The sequence below is a fragment of the Cornus florida genome, unplaced genomic scaffold (genome assembly GCF_030987335.1).
Source record: "Cornus florida cultivar Cherokee Brave unplaced genomic scaffold, ASM3098733v1 CherokeeBrave_3.0.0_Hap2_Chr09, whole genome shotgun sequence".
NCBI classification, from domain to species: domain Eukaryota; kingdom Viridiplantae; phylum Streptophyta; class Magnoliopsida; order Cornales; family Cornaceae; genus Cornus; species Cornus florida.
Window position 1 is genome coordinate 51,953,863 of NW_026775579.1, and position 20,030 is coordinate 51,973,892.

At 34.9% G+C, this 20,030-nt stretch overlaps 2 protein-coding genes across 6 annotated transcripts; one reads left to right on the forward strand and one right to left on the reverse strand.

Annotated features, from left to right (window-relative positions):
* Positions 1-820: 820 nt before the first annotated feature.
* Positions 821-18,297, forward strand: LOC132273910 (uncharacterized). Of its 5 annotated transcripts, none has more exons than XR_009470301.1 (8): positions 821-1,208; positions 4,387-4,558; positions 4,688-4,844; positions 5,255-5,344; positions 5,453-5,557; positions 17,439-17,801; positions 17,887-17,961; positions 18,046-18,297. XR_009470301.1 is itself a non-coding variant. In XM_059775015.1 (6 exons), the coding sequence occupies exons 2-6, from the start codon at positions 4,410-4,412 to the stop codon at positions 17,664-17,666; spliced, it is 729 nt and encodes a 242-aa protein (XP_059630998.1). In that variant the 5' UTR covers positions 821-1,208; positions 4,387-4,409; the 3' UTR covers positions 17,667-18,297. The 5 variants fall into 5 exon arrangements, 1 of the variants encoding a protein (XP_059630998.1); XR_009470302.1 differs by having other exon boundaries at positions 17,887-17,955; XR_009470300.1 differs by having other exon boundaries at positions 17,887-18,297.
* Positions 2,167-3,529, reverse strand: LOC132272609 (glycerophosphodiester phosphodiesterase GDPD1, chloroplastic-like). Its single transcript, XM_059773724.1, has 3 exons — positions 3,512-3,529; positions 2,723-2,955; positions 2,167-2,627 (listed from the first exon to the last, which is right to left on the reverse strand). Exons 1-3 carry the CDS (start codon positions 3,527-3,529, stop codon positions 2,387-2,389), a joined length of 492 nt encoding a protein of 163 aa, XP_059629707.1. The 3' UTR covers positions 2,167-2,386.
* Positions 18,298-20,030: the final 1,733 nt, after the last annotated feature.

The window sequence follows — 20,030 nt, forward strand, 5'->3', positions numbered from 1 at the left end:
AATTGAAGCACGCATTACATTAGTCAAACTTATGGGGTAAATTTTTTTCAAAAATTCATTTTGTATTTGTGCCCAAGATGTTATTGAATTTGCCCCCAAAGTATTGAACCAATGTTTTGCTTTATTTTTTAGTGTAAAAGGGAAGAGAAGTAGCCTAAGAATTTCCTCCGGAACATCCATATATCTTACGGTGGAACATATTTCAAAGAATTCATTTAGATGTTTATAGGGTTCCTTATCATCTAAGCCATAAAAGAGTGGATACATTTGAATAGTCTCAGGCTTGATTTTATATTGATTCGCTTCAAAATTAGGCAACACAATACAAGTAGGTACATGATACGCATGAAGATTGTAATGATCACGAAGGACCATTGGAGGAATTGGAGCTTGAACTCCAGGGCCATGTTGATTGAGAAGGGGGTTTCGTATGAAACGTGGGTCTAAGTAGAAGCGCTGGTGTTGAGTATTAATTACCAGCACTTCATTAAAAAGCGCTGGTATTGGCGTAACGTACCAGCGCCTTTTAGAAAAGCGCTGGTATAGGGGTAATAATACCAGCGCTTAAAATCGAAGCGCTGGTATTAGGGTAATAGTACCAGCGCTTAACTTCTAAGCACTGGTATTGGAGTACTAGTACCAGCGCTTAGAAGAGAAGCGCTGGTATTGCCCTTCCCTCTAATTTTTTCCTTTCCCCCTTCCCTCCAATTTTTTCTCTTCCCTCCACTTTTTCCCTCCCCTTATTTATATATATTTCGTGCCTGAACTACGTCGTTTTTTGGGTCCACTATTACAGATTAGTCCACTTTCCCTTTTCATTCAATTTCATTTTGGCTACTTCATCCGCTGCTCTCTGCTCTATCTCTATCTCTATCTCGATCTCTCAGCTGCAAGACACTGCTCTTTCTCGATCCATTTAGCAAGACCTTGATTGATGATTGCCCTTGATTGATGTTTGCCCCCATCATCATCTGATAAAGCCCTTTGACACACACACAATCAAACGATCAGCATAAACCCTCACACACACAATCAGACGATCAAACATAAACCCTAGCGCACACAATCAGATGATTCTTGACTAAGGAGAAAGACCGTGTCTCGCCGCCGATTCGCCTCTTCTGGTTTTCTTCTCCGGCTGATTCTCTGGCCGAAGTTCGGTCTCTCTCTCTCTCGGATTCTCCTCTTTTTCCTCTCTTCTCCCTCGGGTAAGTCGTCTCCCTCTTCTCATCCTATATATCTATATATATAAATATATGAGTTCATGTTTGAAAATCAAAAATTGAAGGAGGTTTTGATACTTGTTGATTTGGGGATTTTAGTGTTTATATAAATATATGTTATTTTAGTGTTTTATTTGAAACACAAAAAAAAATATATATAAGGCTTTTAATACAAGCGAATTACTTAATCAGTGATTCAAAATGGGTGTAATATAAATTCCTCAAGAAAATAGAAAAATAAAAAAAATTATAAGGCTTATAATATAAGCGAATGAGACTAACAAGAAAAGAAAAGAAAAGAAAAGAAAGGTGTAATATATACTCAAGGCGGCTGTAAGTGTATTTCCTTACACGTTCACATTTATTTCCATTATCTTTTTATAATTTTTTTTTTCATTTTTCGGCAAATTCCAAATGCATGCGTCCTTCTTGAATCAGAGACCTAAATGGAGTTTTGACTTCTTAAAGGTCTTACTAGATGAACTGGTAAGAGATCAGAGACCAAAACAGAGTTTCCACTTCATAGAGGTCTTATTAGTTGAACCGGTAAGACATGGTTTTTTTCATAAAGGCCTTACTAGTTGAACTAATAAGACATTTAATATTTCTCTATGATTTTTTATATTATTATTTTTTTATTTCATGAATAATTATTGTTTCCACACTGAACGTGGCTTTATGTGATTCCACAGTTTACAAGTAAATGAACCCTTGAATTATGTTTTTTCTTATTTTGATTTATTTATTTATTTATAAGTAGATGAGCATTTGGAAAATTGGAAACCAAGTTTTAGTCAAAGAAATAGGGTCCAACTTAGGGCGAGCGAATCTGAATTCAGCCCAAATCCAACAAGTATAATGTGTTTATAAAAACTAATTTGCCACAATTTTGCTTCTAATAAACCAAAGTAACATTTGAACAAATTATTGAACATTATTGGCTTATATTTATCTCAAAAGTAGTACAATGTTCAAGTAAGAGTAGCAAGAAAAGACTTTCACTAGGTTTTTCCCTCTAAACTTGTTACCTAAATTTTGAAGCATGGAGGTAGCCAGAGTTCCTCTAAACTGTTTGTACATAGGCTGGCCTTTTTCCATCTCTAATGTATTTTAATGTATAAGAATTGAATATATATATATATATATATATATATATATATATATTAAAGCTGTATTAATTCTGGTATCAACTTCCACAGAAATGACAGCTTCCTTTGTGAGAACTGTGGTTTGGCTTCAATTTGAATCTGCTCCAACCCCTCCAAAAGTATCATCTCTCCTTCATCCACCACCTCCGATGGCTTAATCATGTTGGTAACAGCCTCTGTAATTTCCTGAACCAAATCAACAATCACGTCATCCACACCCATTAGATGCTGCAAGTAGACTGCTTCCGCCACATTACTACAAGCAAACATCATTTTCCTAGTCAGTACCCTAAAATTAATGATTCAACTACACAAATTATCTTTCTAATATGAGTGAGACAAACAACTTACTTCAATTTGCTTAATGTTAGGAGAGAAAGCTTAGACGCTTTAATCTTGGTTATTTCTGCTGGATTCCGAAAGATTCCTTTAACTTCTGAAACAATGCCTTGCAAACCACCTTCTAAGCACACCTTTATTGCTTCCTCCAACGAATTCCTTCTCACATCACTGTAAATCTCAGTTCCTCCATTTGTAAGAAAGAGCACGTGCTCGGAATAAGTAGAAATAGTTTCATATATGTGCTTTTAACTGTGCCACAGTAAAATTTTCAAAATTAGATATTTGAGAATTGCACTTACAGGGTAGGTACTCTGCAATTTCTTGAAAATGATTACATATTAACGAGATAACTAACAAGATGCAAATGAATTCTAAACTTGTATGAAACAGGATTGGAAAATAGGATTTACTTAATTGACTTAGTTGAGAAATGTTTGTTAAGTTGAGTAAATGTCTTCTCTGTATTCACTAAATATATAACTTCAAAAGCAAAATTTAGCAAATGTTAAATGTATCTTTTATTTAATATAGAATTCTATTTGAGCTCCAAGATAATCTTCAGAGACCTTTTCTTTTTTAGGGGTTAAAATAGACCGAGTGTATCAATCTCTTGTAATGCAATTATCCACCTCTATATACCATATTAATCAAGGTCTATTATAGAAATTTCTAGAATAATGGTCCAGAAAATTGATTTCTTTTTGCAAAAATGTTTACTTCTTCTTTTCTTTTTTTTTTTTTAACGTATTTTTGTCCTCCATTGTACTTGATGGAATTACTTGATTGATGTTTGCTAACCCATCTCTCTTTCGGCATTATCTCATCTGAGATTACAAAGTTGAAGCCCTAGGCTTCAACTTTGTTTTACTTTGTCTCTCTTTCGGCATTACTTTTTTTTTTAATGTTTTTTTTTTTTTCTTTTATGAAATGAATTTTTGGTTTGAATTTTATTTTTCTTTTATTTCCAAACGAATTTTTTGTACTTAGTATATATATGTATATATATAGTTGATCTTTTACTGTACATAAGATTTTTTATAATACAGACTTTGGTTAGGATTATTTTAGTTTCTCTCTGCAAGACTATTTTGATGTTTGGTTGCTTTGGTTAGGATTGCTTTTTATATCTATATTCATATTTGTATTAGCATTGATGTTTGACTTAACAATTGGGTTTAGAAAAATAATTAAAAACCACAGAACGGTCTAATTTTAATTAGAATGGTTTTATATAATTTCCATTGGACAACCATAAATACCCTAAAGTTTTGAGGTATTTGTTATTTCTTTTTATTGGTTTTTCCTGGACCACCTTTTTTTAACAATTTGATTGCATTCTCTTAATTGAATTCTCACTTTTTTGTTTGCTTTTCCAAGAAGGATAAATAATAAGTTGACTTTGTTGATCTTGCTCAACTATATATCTATCGTCCATTAGCTATTTTATTCATCGATTCTCGATGGCATTACAGATTGGCTTGTAATCGGTTGCATTGGATCCAACTTAATACTTTGACCTGGAACAAGAGTCAATAATTACCACTGTGTCATAGTTATTAAATTGCCCGTGCTGATGTTTAGATGTTGTGTTGAATTACAATTTTATTGTCTTTTTTCAACAATTTGATTACATTCTCTTAACTGAATTCTCACTTTTTTGTTTGTTTTTTTAGGAAGGATAAATAATAAGTTGACAATGAAACGAACGGTTAGTGAAATGGAAAAAGTGAGTGAACAAAATACTGAAGCTTCAACTTCAAAATCATCCCAACCACCGCCGAAGAAGAGACGGGGTCCGACACGATGCAAGAATGTCATAGACGCGAAAACCTTATTACCTTTAAGGTACATATAGATATATATAGATCATCTTATATAGTTTACATAATTAGACTATATTCAATATGAAGGAGAAAAAAGGATTTCTATCTTTATTTTTGTACTAAACATCTATAATTGTTAATTTTTGTTTAGAGTTAATAAGTTTGGACAGCCGATCGGTCTTGGGAGTGGTACATATACTAATTATCTGGGAACACTTGCCTGGAAGGGTGAATTAGCTCCTTTGTGCTACAAAACTTGGTGGGAGATGCCTAAACGGCTGAAGGAGGATATGTGGAACATTATAAAGGTAAAACCCTTCAATAACATTAAAATAATTTTTATGGAAAAAGTGGACTAACATACAACAATTATCACATTTTTAGGGAAAATATGATGTGGGAATCATGACAAAACAGTGGACAATATCCTCCATCGGAAAAAAATGGAGGGGGTACAAGTGTGAGTTGAAAAATGAATACTACTCAGTTAAGGATACAGATGAAGAAAGATTGGCAAACCCACCACCTAATGTTGAAAAGGAGCATTGGGAATTTTTGGTTAGGCATTGGGGTACGCCTATGGCGAAGATAATCCTCCATCTATCACAATATTTTTTGAAGTCAATGAGTTGAATTTATAGTTTACTTGCTTTCAGTCATTATTTTAGGTGGAATGTTCTTTACTCAAAGAACTTTTACTTTTTCTCACTTTTTGTAGGAGGTCAGCAAAAAAAATAAAGAACGTCGTGGGAAGCAAACAATGATGCATACTACAGGGACAAAAAGCTTTGCACGTGTTTCTGCCGAGGTTAGTTGAAGTTTTTATAGAAAATATAAATTATTTCAATTCTTATGTCGTTGAATGATTATAAATGTTAGTGGTAAATAATATATATCACAATGTATTCTTTTATAGATTGAGGAAGACGAAGGTATTCAGCTTTCTCGTGCAGATTTATTCATCTGCACACATGTAAATAAGGATGGCAAAGCTACTGATGCTGTTGCTTCGGAGATGATTGTAAGTTTTCATGCTTCCATTTTGCAAAAAGGGGGTTCTGATACTCCCGGATTTTCAGATGCGGTTTGGCCAGGCCCACGCCCAACTACCTGAGGATATCAAACAAATTAGCAATAATCGAACACAGAATATAATTAAGATAAACATGAGTAAATGAAATTCGTTGGAAAGAAACTAAATGAAAATCCTTTATTGAAAACTTCAGAATAAATCTGATAAATAAGAACTAGTCTGTTACATCCTACTTCTCCATTTCTATTACAACTCGGGAATTCATCTAGTGGACCCTTAATATATCTCACTGAACTCAAAAGATTGGAAACGAAACCCAAGTCTAAAATATGAAATAAAACCCTGGTCATCGGTGGAGTGAATAACTGTATCTGCTCAGCACGATCCAGCTCCAAGTCTGGAACTAACAAACACCTGTAAAAATAAGAGTGGGTCAGGCCCACATGCAAATTCTTCTCTAACTACAATCCAAATAGTGACTCGATATGCAGATACACCCTAGATATCTCAACAATAGCCATCTAGTCCATACATATATATATCCACATTAAGGGACATTCACTGGACTACAGTAGGGGTCTCAACCTGAATAGAAGGCAACATGCGAAAACGCACCCAAAGGTGGGCATGAATACCTAGACCTAACAAGGTACGCCTCAACCTACTATAGCCAGCTACGCATCCACTGCATATACGCACCCTAACCAATGAGTCTGAGGCTCAAGCTCATCTCGTGGTACCATAAACATATATATAAAGTCCGTCCAAAACCAGGGTATGTAGTTCAAATATTTATTAAACTGATTACAATAAACCAACTAGTTAGTCACTAAACCTATTCAGTTGATATGACATAACTACCATCCATTAATCCAGGAAGTCATCCAACTTAGTTGCAGTTGATCTGACTTAGTCACAATTAGGATTCAATATCTTTCAATCCATTCCATTAATCCATTAAGTTAGGTTTATGCGTTTTGAGCTAAACCGTCCCCAGTATGTCATCTTCCCATACCGGTGCATACAATCCTCCATATCCATGTAAATTACAAAACATAAATAATGGACTAGTAATTTACAGTCTAAAACCAATATCCAAATCATTGCAGAAATATGTTTAAAATTTCAGCAATTTATATCCGAGCACTTAACCATATAGTTGTCAGAAATGCTTTAATAAATCAACAACTAATATCCAGAGCATGCATAGATCCAATTTAATATATCAATGACTCTATCATGTATTTAAATAAATTCTATAATCATATCATAGTCCGATACATTGCTAAAATAACTGCAGAAGATTGATTAATGCTTTAGCAATTTTAAACCAAGCATTAATCCATATAGTTGCATAACGGATTTAATACTTCAACAATTAGCCTCCAAAGCATGTATAGATCAACTTCAATACATCAACGACCCTATATTGCATTTAGAACAATTTTCCAACATAATAGATCCCACTGGAAAAATCCAAAAAATAAGCTTAAGCATTTAAATCATCATCCATCCATTAACCGTATACAATGTGCATAAATTTTATACGGTTTGTTCCGTTAATTTAGAATTAAACTTTAATCAATTTAGGGTCTTAATAACACTCAAAATTCATTCCTTAATCCCTCTGTATAGTTCTAGATTCACTCAAATAGTCTCCATGCTCTAACAGTGTTAACAGTACGCAAAAAAAACACTAAAACAAATAACAAAAAAAAATAAAAATTGAAGATGGAGCCTGCTCCAAATTTTGGTAGCAGGCTCTTTCAGCCCAGAGCCGGCTCTAGGAGTCCTTAGAGCCGGCTCTACTTGTTGTGGGAGCCGGCTCCCACATCCATGGAGCCGGCTCTCACCTCCTTTGAGAGCCTTCGTCCCCGTTCTGCTCCGTTTCAGTCCGTCTGCTCCCTCTCTGATCAATTCCTACAACTCTGCTGGGTTCTAAAACTAATCTTAGGAGTCTTAATTGAGTTTAGAAGCATCCCCAAGGTTGTTCACAATAACTGGGACCAATTACAGAGGTTAGATTTAGCCATTAAACTAGCATGTTTACAGTACGAAACTTAAGCTAACTTACAACGTCCATTCCATTCTAACCCCTCTGTTCCTCTTTACCCCTGAACCTAAAGATCTTATATCATCATAGTAACATCCCCATGATTTATTTACAGAGGTTAAAGGCAATTACAGAGACTAAAATTGCTTAACAACATAACATACTTAAAACAGAAAACTGATCAAGGCTTGAAACAAGCTTGCACGCATTATATCATAATCAAATTTAACACGTAAAGATCATCAATATATTATATAGCAAGCATGTAAGTTCCGATTTAAAAATTAATTAAACCCTAGAGATTATCTAGGTGCACAGAACACAAGCCAGAGGGAAGGAGGAAGTGAACTTGCCTGTGATTTCAATAATGAAATCTCGGTGTCGTCTCTAAGTTTCCGGCAACTGCTAACTTCCTTCAAGCCTCCTATGGGTTTGACTTAATCCACCACAACCCTCCCTTGATCCTCTCTATTCTTCTCCTTGGTAGCTCTTACGATTTCCTCTGTTCTCTCAACTCTCTCTTTGTTCTGTTTTATTTCCACTGTGCCGTGAATAAGGTTCTCCCAACCCTCAGTAAAAACTCATACACGTATATATATAGGCACTTAGAAAACCCTAATTAAACTAGAGCCAAGACAGAAACCCTAATCAAACTAGAGTCGGCCGATAAAACCCTAATCATATACATATATAACAGATACCTATATGACGTCCCAAATAAAACCCTAATCTTAAATAAAGAAATGAAAACAAATAATTAAATTAAAATAGTAAATCAAAGAATTAAAACTACATCATTTAAATCAACTTACCAAATAAACCAATTCAATTAAATCAAATAACTAATTAAATTACACAATTAAATCAAATAATGAAAGAAAACAATTAAACACCCAAGCAACTAGTCACATAAAAATGAAATAAAAATAATTAAATTCCAATTTTATCCTTTTTAAAACTAGGGGTATTACATTCTTCCCCCCTAACAAACGGAATTTCGTCTTCGGAATTCACGAAACCTTGAATTATTTTAAAATTCATTTCCGTTTCGTTGTGGACTCTGCCTCTGTGTATAGGCTCCCCCACATTCCAAATCTTCCAAGAACAATTTATGGGTCCAATATAAAGGAAACACAAAAATTATTCAACACTTAAATTGTATGTAGCAACTACGCATTCTGACCCAAATTTTGATATAGGGTGAATATCCATATTCTTCCAAATTCCATAGCATAGATGTGTAAAACTTCTATGCAGCCCATCCCAATGTTTGAAAACACTAATCAATAGGCTACCGCCTAAATGAAGAAAAACCATCCATGAGAAGTCAATTTAATTAATACATAAGAACTGACCTTCCTTAATAACGCTCCTTGCTTTCGATATGGAAGACATTCCAAATCAACTGTTTCCTGATAGGAAACACTATAGTGTACAAGCGGAACTAGTTACCACATCCTACTACTGCCTCCAAACTGCGCGCAATCCAACATAAAGAAGCATATATCTCTTAAACGTATCATTAAATAAAGTTAGGGTCTAATTGTATAACCCCCGCTTCCATGTCAAACCAATAGGTAAGTGGTCTGCACCATATAAAATACAAAACCTTCTACGTTGTCATACTATCCTCCTTGTGCCAACAATATGAGAAGTGAAATAAGCACTTCCAACTTCCCATAAAAACCTAGGATACCTATCCCAAAATTCTCCTCCATGATCGAATATACATTCCCGATTCAATCCCTCGTCGAGAGATATGAAGCACAGCTATACCTCCGTTATAAATGCAATGTAGAACTAATGCGAAATACCAAAGTGAACATTACGAGAATTAGGTCTAGCAGCAAACTTGCTCAATCCGCCACTCTTAATCCGTATGGAATTAAAATTCCAATAGATATCGACAAGTTCTACCAACCTTCCACTTCTGATTAGTCCTACTCCCATTTTAATTTAGGCAATGGCAAAAATCACTAATGAGATTTGGTTATCCATTTACTAGAACTGACATTTGATGTCTTGATGTTCCTTATAACCGTCCGTGTGCATCGAGAAAATTTCTACGAATTTTACACCTCAGTCACTCCCGATAACACTCACCGAATCAACGAATCCTCCCCTAGTACCTTAAGCTCTTTTCTGAATAAGGTAACACTGCCTCCAGGGTCAGCTCCGACATTGGAGGTTGACCCCCCTTAATTTCCTTGATAAAAGCAAATGTCATTAATTCACAAACTAAGACCCCTAACTCCTAATGTAACAACTAACGAAAAACTCCTATCGGTTGTTACAAGCGTCCTCATCCATGTTCCTTTCCACTAGACAGAACTTAACGCAAAGTGCGAATCACCACGTTGATGCATCTAAGTCATCTTGTAATCCCCTCTATTCATATGAACTGATAGTTCACTAGTTCGAAATAAACAAGATCTGAGCTGATTTAATTTATAACTCAACCCTCAACTAAATCTGTAATGATGTTCTATCATTTCCTCCTCAGTATAGAAAATAACTGCAAGGATTTTGTGATCTCTGATGATCCATCTCGACCATCTAATTTTGTTAGACTAGAAGAAAACCACTTTGTCCCTCCTCCTGACCTTTAAAAATTGCTTCAGACCGTGAGTGCATCATATTATCCGCCAGAATGAAGAAAGAACTAAGTGTTGTAACCCTCAGTCCTTGCATCCTCCTCCTATCCTGCCTACCGAAAGTAGCATTAGTTTGGTACCACCAGTTTCCGTCTGCACCCATTGTATAAATCAGAGCATATACCAAACTAACTCTGCAAACAAACATGTAGATACGGATCCGTGATAACCTTACCGATATAGAAAATCAATCGGTAATTCTGTTCACTGATAGTCAACTAACTATGACTTTTTCACGCACATCGTGTACCACTCCCTTATGATAGGTGACCGGTCTCACCATCCTATCTTCGACACACCCTACCTTGGTACCATAAGTAGTGTCAATTTGACTCCTTGTCCCGCTTCTAAAACTTATGAAACTTTTTCCATCCTCCATATAGTCATCAATGTCCTAGCAACAACTAATTGTTGCCAATTATGACCCTAAAAATTTCTACATTTTATATAGTGTAGAAACTTTGGTTCCTCCTCCAAGTGCAACACCAACAACTCCTCCAAATAACGCCCTCATGAATAGTGTCATAACTACGAATAGGCTGATGAAGATTTAATCAATCCACTATCCTTTCTCGGCGTCATTCTAATAAGTACCTACCAGCACAAAATCCTCCATCCGAACCATAATAGCATTACAGTGATCTTCACCTACCACATCCTCACGAATCCCCAAAGCATTAACAATCACCATTATTATAGCGTTGTAAAAACGAATCCCTACCTAGCATAGAACATATCAACCTAATCATTGTAGATTATTTAACTCATATTAGTAGTGTAACCATCCCTTCCTAAGTAGCATATCGTATTAATGCATATCCAGGTCTAATAGATGGGCTAGAAGTTTGTATCTTTACCCAATCCTATGACCCTATATCCACCAATCCTAGCGCATATAGCGCTATTACTCCATGTTATTATAATAATAGTTGGCTGACATACTTGTGCCCCAACTAAATCCTATTCCAAATCTTGAACCAATTAACAAAAATGAAACACGTAACAACAAAATGCAACATAAAATAACAAATTCAAACACATAGATACACACAATACAACAAAACAACCAAAATGTAATTCTACTTAAGACATACTCCATTCCAGAGAAGAAAAACCTCCTTTGACATCAAGTTGCCAAACTAGGTCACAAAAGGTCATTTCGTAGTTTCGTTTGTAATTATCTAACCTTGAAACCTATCCATTAACCATAGCTTAACAGCAACATTCTTTTGCCTAAGCAAATACCAAAGGCTTACTCCTTATCCTCCTTATACTCGGAATGCCAACCATCTATCGTGGCTTTACAATGCAACGTAGAACGTCATAACCTAATCCCCATTCGCTCCAAAATATGATATAAAATCACATCTTTGTTCTGATAAGAACTCCATTCGATTCCCAAACGCCTAAAGAGTACTTTTCAATTAACTCTCTGAGAGACGACACGAAAATTCATCCATATGTAGATTGGGTCACACTAACGCTACCAGTATCATTCACTATACTGCTGGTGAATGAGAGCACCCTCGTGCGATCCTTCATCTTCAAGCTTCAATATCCCCTTTCTTAAGGACGCTAATATCTCCCCTCTTAGGATCCTCTTCAGAATCCTACTATTCACTTGTCTCCTTTTTGAGAACAACTAAAGTTATGTTAGTCCCGATAAGCGGTGACCTAACACCTACACCGTAATCCTTCCATGGTGTATACTTTCTAAGTAATACCAACCTTGGAACTAAACCTTCGATTCCAAGTTCTGCTTCTCGCAAAGAACTTGACAACCTACTCCTTTACTCCTTTAGGTCCGTATCGCTTTCGCCTTGAACCCCATCATCCTCTTAGTGTCAACCATTTATGGAAATTGGCATCAACTCCTTCGAACGATCCGTAAAGAGAGTACAACGAATCCTAATATGGCTCTAAGTTTTAAGAGACACAACGCGGAAGTCTTATAATGAAAACACTCCTAAGGACACCAGAACCTGGAGTGCTCTGATACCAACAGTGATACCCCCGGATTTCCGGATGCGGGTTGGCCAGGCCAACGCCCGACTACCCGAGGATATCAAACAAATTAGCAATAATCGAACACAGAATATAATTAAGATAAACATGAGTAAATGAAATTCGTTGGAAAGAAACTAAATGAAAATCTTTTATTGAAAACTTCAGAATAAATCTGATAAATAAGAACTAGTCTGTTACATCCTACTTCTCCATTTCTATTACAACTCGGGAATCCATCTAGTGGACCCCTAATATATCTCACTGAACTCAAAAGATTGGAAACAAAACCCAAGTCTAAAATATGAAATAAAACCCTGGTCATCGGTGGAGTGAATAACTGTATCTGCTCAGCACGATCCAGCTCCAAGTCTGGAACTAACAAACACCTGTAAAAATAAGAGTGGGTCAGACCCACATGCAAATTCTTCTCTAACTACAATCCAAACAGTGACTCGATACGCAGATACACCTTAGATATCTCAACAATAGCTATCTAGTCCATACATATATATATCCACACTAAGGGACATTCACTGGACTACAGTAGGGGTCTCAACCTGAATAGAAGTTAACATGCGAAAACGCACCCAAAGGTGGGCATGAATACCTAGACCTAACAGGGTATACCTCAACCTACTATAGCCAGCTACACATCCACTGCATATACGCACCCTAACCGACGAGTCTGAGGCTCAAGCTCATCTCGTGGTACCATAAACATATATATAAAATCCGTCCAAAACCAGGGTATGTAGTTCAAATATTTATTAAACTGACTACAATAAACCAACTAGTTAGTGACTAAACTTATTCAGTTGATATGACATAACTACTATCCATTAATCCAGGAAGTCATCCAACTTAGTTGCAGTTGATCTGACTTAGTCACAATTAGGATTCAATATCTTTCAATCCATTCCATTAATCCATTAGGTTAGGTTTATGCGTTTTGAGCTAAACCGTCCCCAGTATGTCACCGTCCCATACCGGTCCATACAATCCTCCATATCCATGTAAATTACAAAACATAAATAATGGACTAGTAATTTACAGTCTAAAACCAATATCCAAATCATTGCAGAAATATGTTTAAAATTTCAGCAATTTATATCCGAGCACTTAACCATATAGTTGTCAGAAATGCTTTAATAAATCAACAACTAATATCCAGAGCATGCATAGATCCAATTTAATATATCAATGACTCTATCATGTATTTAAATAAATTCTATAATCATATCATAGTCCGATACATTGCTAAAATAACTGCAGAAGGTTGATTAATGCTTTAGCAATTTTAAACCAAGCATTAATCCATATAGTTGCATAACGGATTTAATACTTCAACAATTAGCCTCCAAAACATGTATAGATCAACTTCAATACATCAATGACCCTATATTGCATTTAGAACAATTTTCCAACATAATAGATCCCACTGGAAAAATCCAAAAAATAAGCTTAAGCATTTAAATCATCATCCATCCATTGACCGTATACAATGTGCATAAATTTTATACGGTTTGTTCCGTTAATTTAGAATTAAACTTTAATCAATTTAGGGTCTTAATAACACTCAAAATTCATTCATTAATCCCTCTGTATAGTTCCAGATTCACTCAAATAGTCTCCATGCTCTAATAGTGTTAACAGTACGCAAAAAAAACTAAAACAAATAACAAAAAAAAACAAAAATTGAAGATGGAGCCTGCTCCAAATTTTGGGAGCAGACTCTTTCAGCCTAGAGCCGGCTCTAGGAGTCCTTAGAGCCGGCTCTACTTGTTGTGGGAGCCGGCTCCCACATCCATGGAGCCGGCTCTCACCTCCTTTGAAAGCCTTCGTCCCCGTTCTGCTTCGTTTCAGTCCGTCTGCTCCTCTCTGATCAATTCCTACCACTCTGTTGGGTTCTAAAACTAATCTTAGGAGTCTTAATTGAGTTTAGAAGCATCCCCAAGGTTGTTTACAATAACTGGGACCAGTTACAGAGGTTAGATTTAGCCATTAAACTAGCATGTTTACAGTACGAAACTTAAGCTAACTTGCAACGTCCATTCCATTCTAACCCCTCTGTTCCTCTTTACCCCTGAACCTAAAGATCTTACATCATCATAGTAACATCCCCATGATTTATTTACAGAGGTTAAAGGCAATTACAGAGACTAAAATTGCTCAACAACATAACATACTTAAAGCAGAAAACTGATCAAGGCTTGAAACAAGCTTGCACGCATTATACCATAATCAAATTTAACACGTAAAGATCATCAATATATTAGCAAGCATGTAAGTTCCGATTTAAAAATTAATTAAACCCTAGAGATTATCTAGGTGCACAGAACACAAGCCAGAGGGAAGGAAAAAGAGAAGAACTTGCCTGTGATTTCAGTAATGAAATCTCGGCGTCGTCTCTAAGTTTCCGGCAACTGCTAACTTCCTTCAAGCCTCCTATGGGTTTGACTTAATCCACCACAACCCTCCCTTGATCCTCTCTATTCTTCTCCTTGGTAGCTCTTATGATTTCTTCTGTTCTCTCAACTCTCTCTTTGTTCTGTTTTATTTCCACTGTGCCGTGAATAAGGTTCTCCCAACCCTCAGTAAAAACTCATACACGTATATATATAGGCACTTAGAAAACCCTAATTAAACTAGAGCCAAGACAGAAACCCTAATCAAACTAGAGTCAGCCGATAAAACCCTAATCATATACATATATAACAGATACCTATATGACGTCCCAAATAAAACCATAATCTTAAATAAAGAAATGAAAACAAATAATTAAATTAAAATAGTAAATCAAAGAATTAAATTAACATCATTTAAATCAACTTACCAAATAAACTAATTCAATTAAATCAAATAACCAATTAAATTACACAATTAAATCAAATAATGAAAGAAAACAATTAAACACCCAAGCAACTAGTCACATAAAAATGAAATAAAAATAATTAAATTTAAATTTTATCCTTTTTAAAACTACGGGTATTACAGGGGTCACGTGCCTTGAAGTGACCAATCTTTAAATCATCGGCCCGTGTGGAGGCAATTTACTTTCTTGTATTTGTTGAAAAGCATGGGAGTATGGGATCATTGTATATGGAGGCTTCTTATTGATTGATTTATGTTGTGGAGAAGAAGTATTTGCTATTTTTTGTTTGTTGTTTGTTGTTTGAGATAGGTTGGTTAGGGTTGGATCATACCACATGTTAGCGATCTTCACTTTATGTATTGCATGTGGTGGTGATACAATTTCTTTGCTCGATCCTTAACTTTTCTCTGTCTCAACAATTCATCATCACTACCTTTTCAACTGGTTCTTGTTTAATTCATGCATGTGTGTGACATCCATGCATATACAATTTCACATCAATACATTGAGGGGTATATTTTCATTTAGAAAAATCCTTTCCCGAACGAATTTGGTCGAGGCCGATTAACACAAAGTGGGTGGAATCCATCATGTTGTGATGGGTCCCACCCTACATTACGTGTGTATCACGTTCAATGAACACATACAATTCATTCATATTTATGTATTCATATACACGTTCTTATTTTCATTTCAAGTTATGATATAGTGATATTTTTTTGAATTTTTTGTAAAGTAAGTACCCCCCCCCCCCCCCCCCCCCCCCCCCCAACACACACACACACACACACACACAATACACATATAGTATATATACATGTTATGTAAGGTTAGTTTATATGTCTATTTTGACGAAGGTAGAGAAAGGTGTTCAAGCAAATGTACATCCTTATCAATATTAATGTGATCATAAATATCACTTTAACGACAACAAAATGATAGGAATCCATAATATTGTTAACAGTGAAAGGTCTTCAAGTATGAGAGCTATCTATATATTTACATATGAGCAAAAGTACCTGCTAAATTATTAGGCTTTGATCATGAGTGAGCAAATATCATACAATAATTAAAGTGGCCATAGTTGAAGAATGCATGTACAGGTTACTATCTATTTTTACCTTCAGATTAAAGATGGGGTGTGTGTAAGAGAGAGAGAGAGAGACAGATATATATATATATATATATATATATATATATATATATATATATATATTGTAATATATATATAGAGAGATATGAATGCTAAAATAGGGCAATGTTGAACAATGCCAAGGTACATTCATGTATACCAAACTTAAATTAGTAGTTCTCTCTCACACACACACACGAATCATGATCATTGAGAAATTATGCTGATTTACATCAAAGTATACCAAACTTGAAGGCAGAAAGAAACATAATTGCAGAAGAGGTTTCACATCTCCTTAGTAAATTACTCAAATTCAATTTCACCCTTCACCTCTTTTTCCTTCTTTCTATGGATAGTGAGTGTTTGGAAGAATAAATGCATCCAGAGAAATTATTCTGCTAACAATTTTACTTGCTTTTTCTTCTATTGCATTATAGATATCTTATACTAATTATTTTCTACTAAATCAGGAAGCACATTTGGTTTCTACATTTTTGCCCATTTGAGGATAGAAAATGCTTAGGAAAATACAAATGATAACCTAAGGAAAAAGTAAAATATAATATTAGGTGCAAAAACTTTTGCCTTGTGAATCTAATTAAATAAAAGACATAGAATTATGTGTCCTATAATAATAATTGCACACCAAGTCTTTTGTCCAATTACCTATATAAGATTCTTTAATTAGATGGGACATTCAAATTTAGACATAAACAACAGTACTCCTAAGTTGGCAATTTCTTTAATCATATTGTATACTTTAGCACAATGTCTGGTACCTCAAAAGACTATTAATTTGATTTTTCCTCTTCTATAACGACTCAATTACATTTTTTATTAAGTGTATACTTTAGCACAATGTATTAAAAGAACTACTAATTTGATAAAAAATTCATTTTTTTTTTCCTCTATTTACTTCATTTAAATCCTTTTGTTTTTGTCATGAAAGCTTAGGTATATATATATATATATATATATATATATATATATATATATATATTATACATGCACATGTATATTTAAGCATTACATGTTCATAGCTTGTTGGGATTTCAGTTCTTTTGTCCTTTATTTAGAATCTAGGGTTTTTAGTTTTGGATGTTTCATGGTAGTATGTTATGGTAGTTCAAACTTTTTTTTTTTTTTGGCAGGAAAACATAAAAGAATTTCAAAAAAGTTACTCTGACTCGCCTATTGGCAGCTCCAATGATTTGTTCTCCATTGTGAGGGGAGAAGAGAGAACTGGTCGTGTGCGGATGCTTGGCTTCGGGCCTACACCAAGTGATGTTTGGGGGCCCTCTCCTAGTAAAGCTGAATTGATTAATAATACTAAAAAATCTCGGGAGGAGGCACGTGCTACACGTGTAGAGTTGCAGTAGATAATTTCAAAAATGCAAGCTGACTATGACAACAAGTTGAAAAATTTACGAGCCAGCTACGACGACAAGTTGGAAAATTTACAACAACAGGTGGCTATGCTAATGCAGATGTAACAACAAAATTGTAGTGGACAGGTATATTTATTATTAGTTTTACTCTTTACTAAATATATGTTTACTTATGCCAAGATTTCATGTATTTTGTTTTGTTATTTTGAAGGATTCTGATTCTTTAAATGCTCCTCCTAGAGTATCCCCAAATCTATTTTCTAGTCGTGATGCCAATTCAGTTAAGGTTATGAACTTTTAATTTCTCTTATATATATGTTAAATTTTCATTTATTATAATGTGCGCTTAATGAATTTATAAAAAACGTAGGGTAATTCAAATCAAATGGGCAAGAAGACTTTTTGAAGTTGAAGTTAAAGTTGAAGATGGGGTCGTGGCTATGCTTTTTGAATTTCCTTCACCTTGGATGGGTTCTTTTTGAAAAACTTGTACTACATTTGTTAGAAATTCTTAATTTTTTTTGTGTGACATTTAGTACCCTTATCTAGACAATTTGGATGGTATTTTCATATTGGCAAGTTAACTTGTGGTTATATTAGTATACATTTTTTACTAGCTTAATTTGTGGTGGTATTAGTAGTCAATTTTAATGGTATTTTTCATATTGGCAGGATTAACTTGTGGTTGTTTGTAAAAACAATTTGAATGGTATTTTTATATTGACTTGTGTTAGGATGCATTTAGTAGCTGTGAAGAATTTTTTTTCCACAAACAATAATGGAAAAAAAAAAATGTAAATAATTTTACCAACGCTCTTTTAAGAAGCGCTGGCATAGGGAAAAAAAAAATATTAAAAAAAAAAAAAAAATTTCAAATAACCCTTTACCAGTGCTTTTTCAAAAAGCGCTGGCATAGGGGGAAAAAATATATATAAAAAAAAAAAATTTCAAATAATCCTTTACTAGCGCTTTTCCAAAAAGCGCTGATAAATACCTTATGCCAGCGCTTTTGGAGAAGCGCGGGTAAAGAGCCTTTACCAGCGCTCTTTGAAAAAGCGCTGGTAAAGGCTCTTTACCAGCGCTTCTCCAGAAGCGCTGGTAAAGGCCTACCGACACTGGATTTACCAGCGCTTTTGAAGAAGCGCTGGTAATTCAATTACCAGCGCTTTTTAAGGCTTTTACCAGCACTTTTGAGCGCTGGTAAAAACCAAAACTGTTGTAGTGCAAACACTACTCTTTCACAACAAATCAACAATCAACAAACTTTCTCCACATACAATGTTCCCATACTCCCATGCTTTAACAATATGCAAGAAAAGTAAATTGCCTCTACGTGGGTTCACGATTTATCTAAGGATTGAAATACAAGCCTCCACGCGGGCTGACGATTTAACTAAGAGTTTAAGTAAGAAAAAACTCATAAACGTCCTTTAGCACTTCAACTCCAAATTTATAACTTAGCTTAGCAATTTTTTTAGATTTTTACCATTTTTCCTTGCTGGCTTAACTCCTTTGCTTGAATATCCTTTACTTGTTTCTTAGCTCAATGCTCCTTGTCAATCAAGAACAAACACAATAAGTAACAAAAATTGAAAACAAAGTAAAGACACGATCAAAAGAGTACTAATTCCTAATTGATTCCACAAATACGACGTTGCCAATCAATCAATCCCCGGCAACGGCGCCAAAAACTAAGGTGTCTTCCCGGGCGTTCGCGCAAAACAATGCATAAAACTTTGAGTTTGGAAATTAATGTCAAGTGGGCACCATAATTTAAATTTATAAACCACTTAACACCTATACTATGTAGTATGAGTGAGAAGGGATCGTCCAAAGGGATTGAGTTGTCGTATTAGCTTGAGGAATCAAATTTAGGGTTAGTAGGTCGAGTGATCAAAATAATGGTTGGTTGGTTGAATTAAGCTAGATGCAAATTAAACTAAAGGAAGCAATAATGCAATAGAGAGAATAAAAGATAGAGAGAGATCTTGGGGTTTAGAGATCAACACTAAGCATAGCTTTTCTACACCTTTAATGAATGATTAATGAGGAGAAGAACATGTATTGCAATATAGTGTGTGTGTGTGGTTGTTTCAACAAGCATGGATGACGAATTAAGCATATATTGTCTAAACAACATGGTGAATAGCACAACATATCAAATTCAGCCATTAATCCTTTCTTTAAGCTCACAATCCAAACACATCACAAGGTTAGAGATACATGTTACTTGTTTTTCATAAGTATGGAACATCAACAACAAGCATGGATTGTCCTCCCATTTAACAACTACACTACAACTAAGCTAATGACATGAAATTAAACTAATTAAACCAAGGGAGAGGCACAATCCAT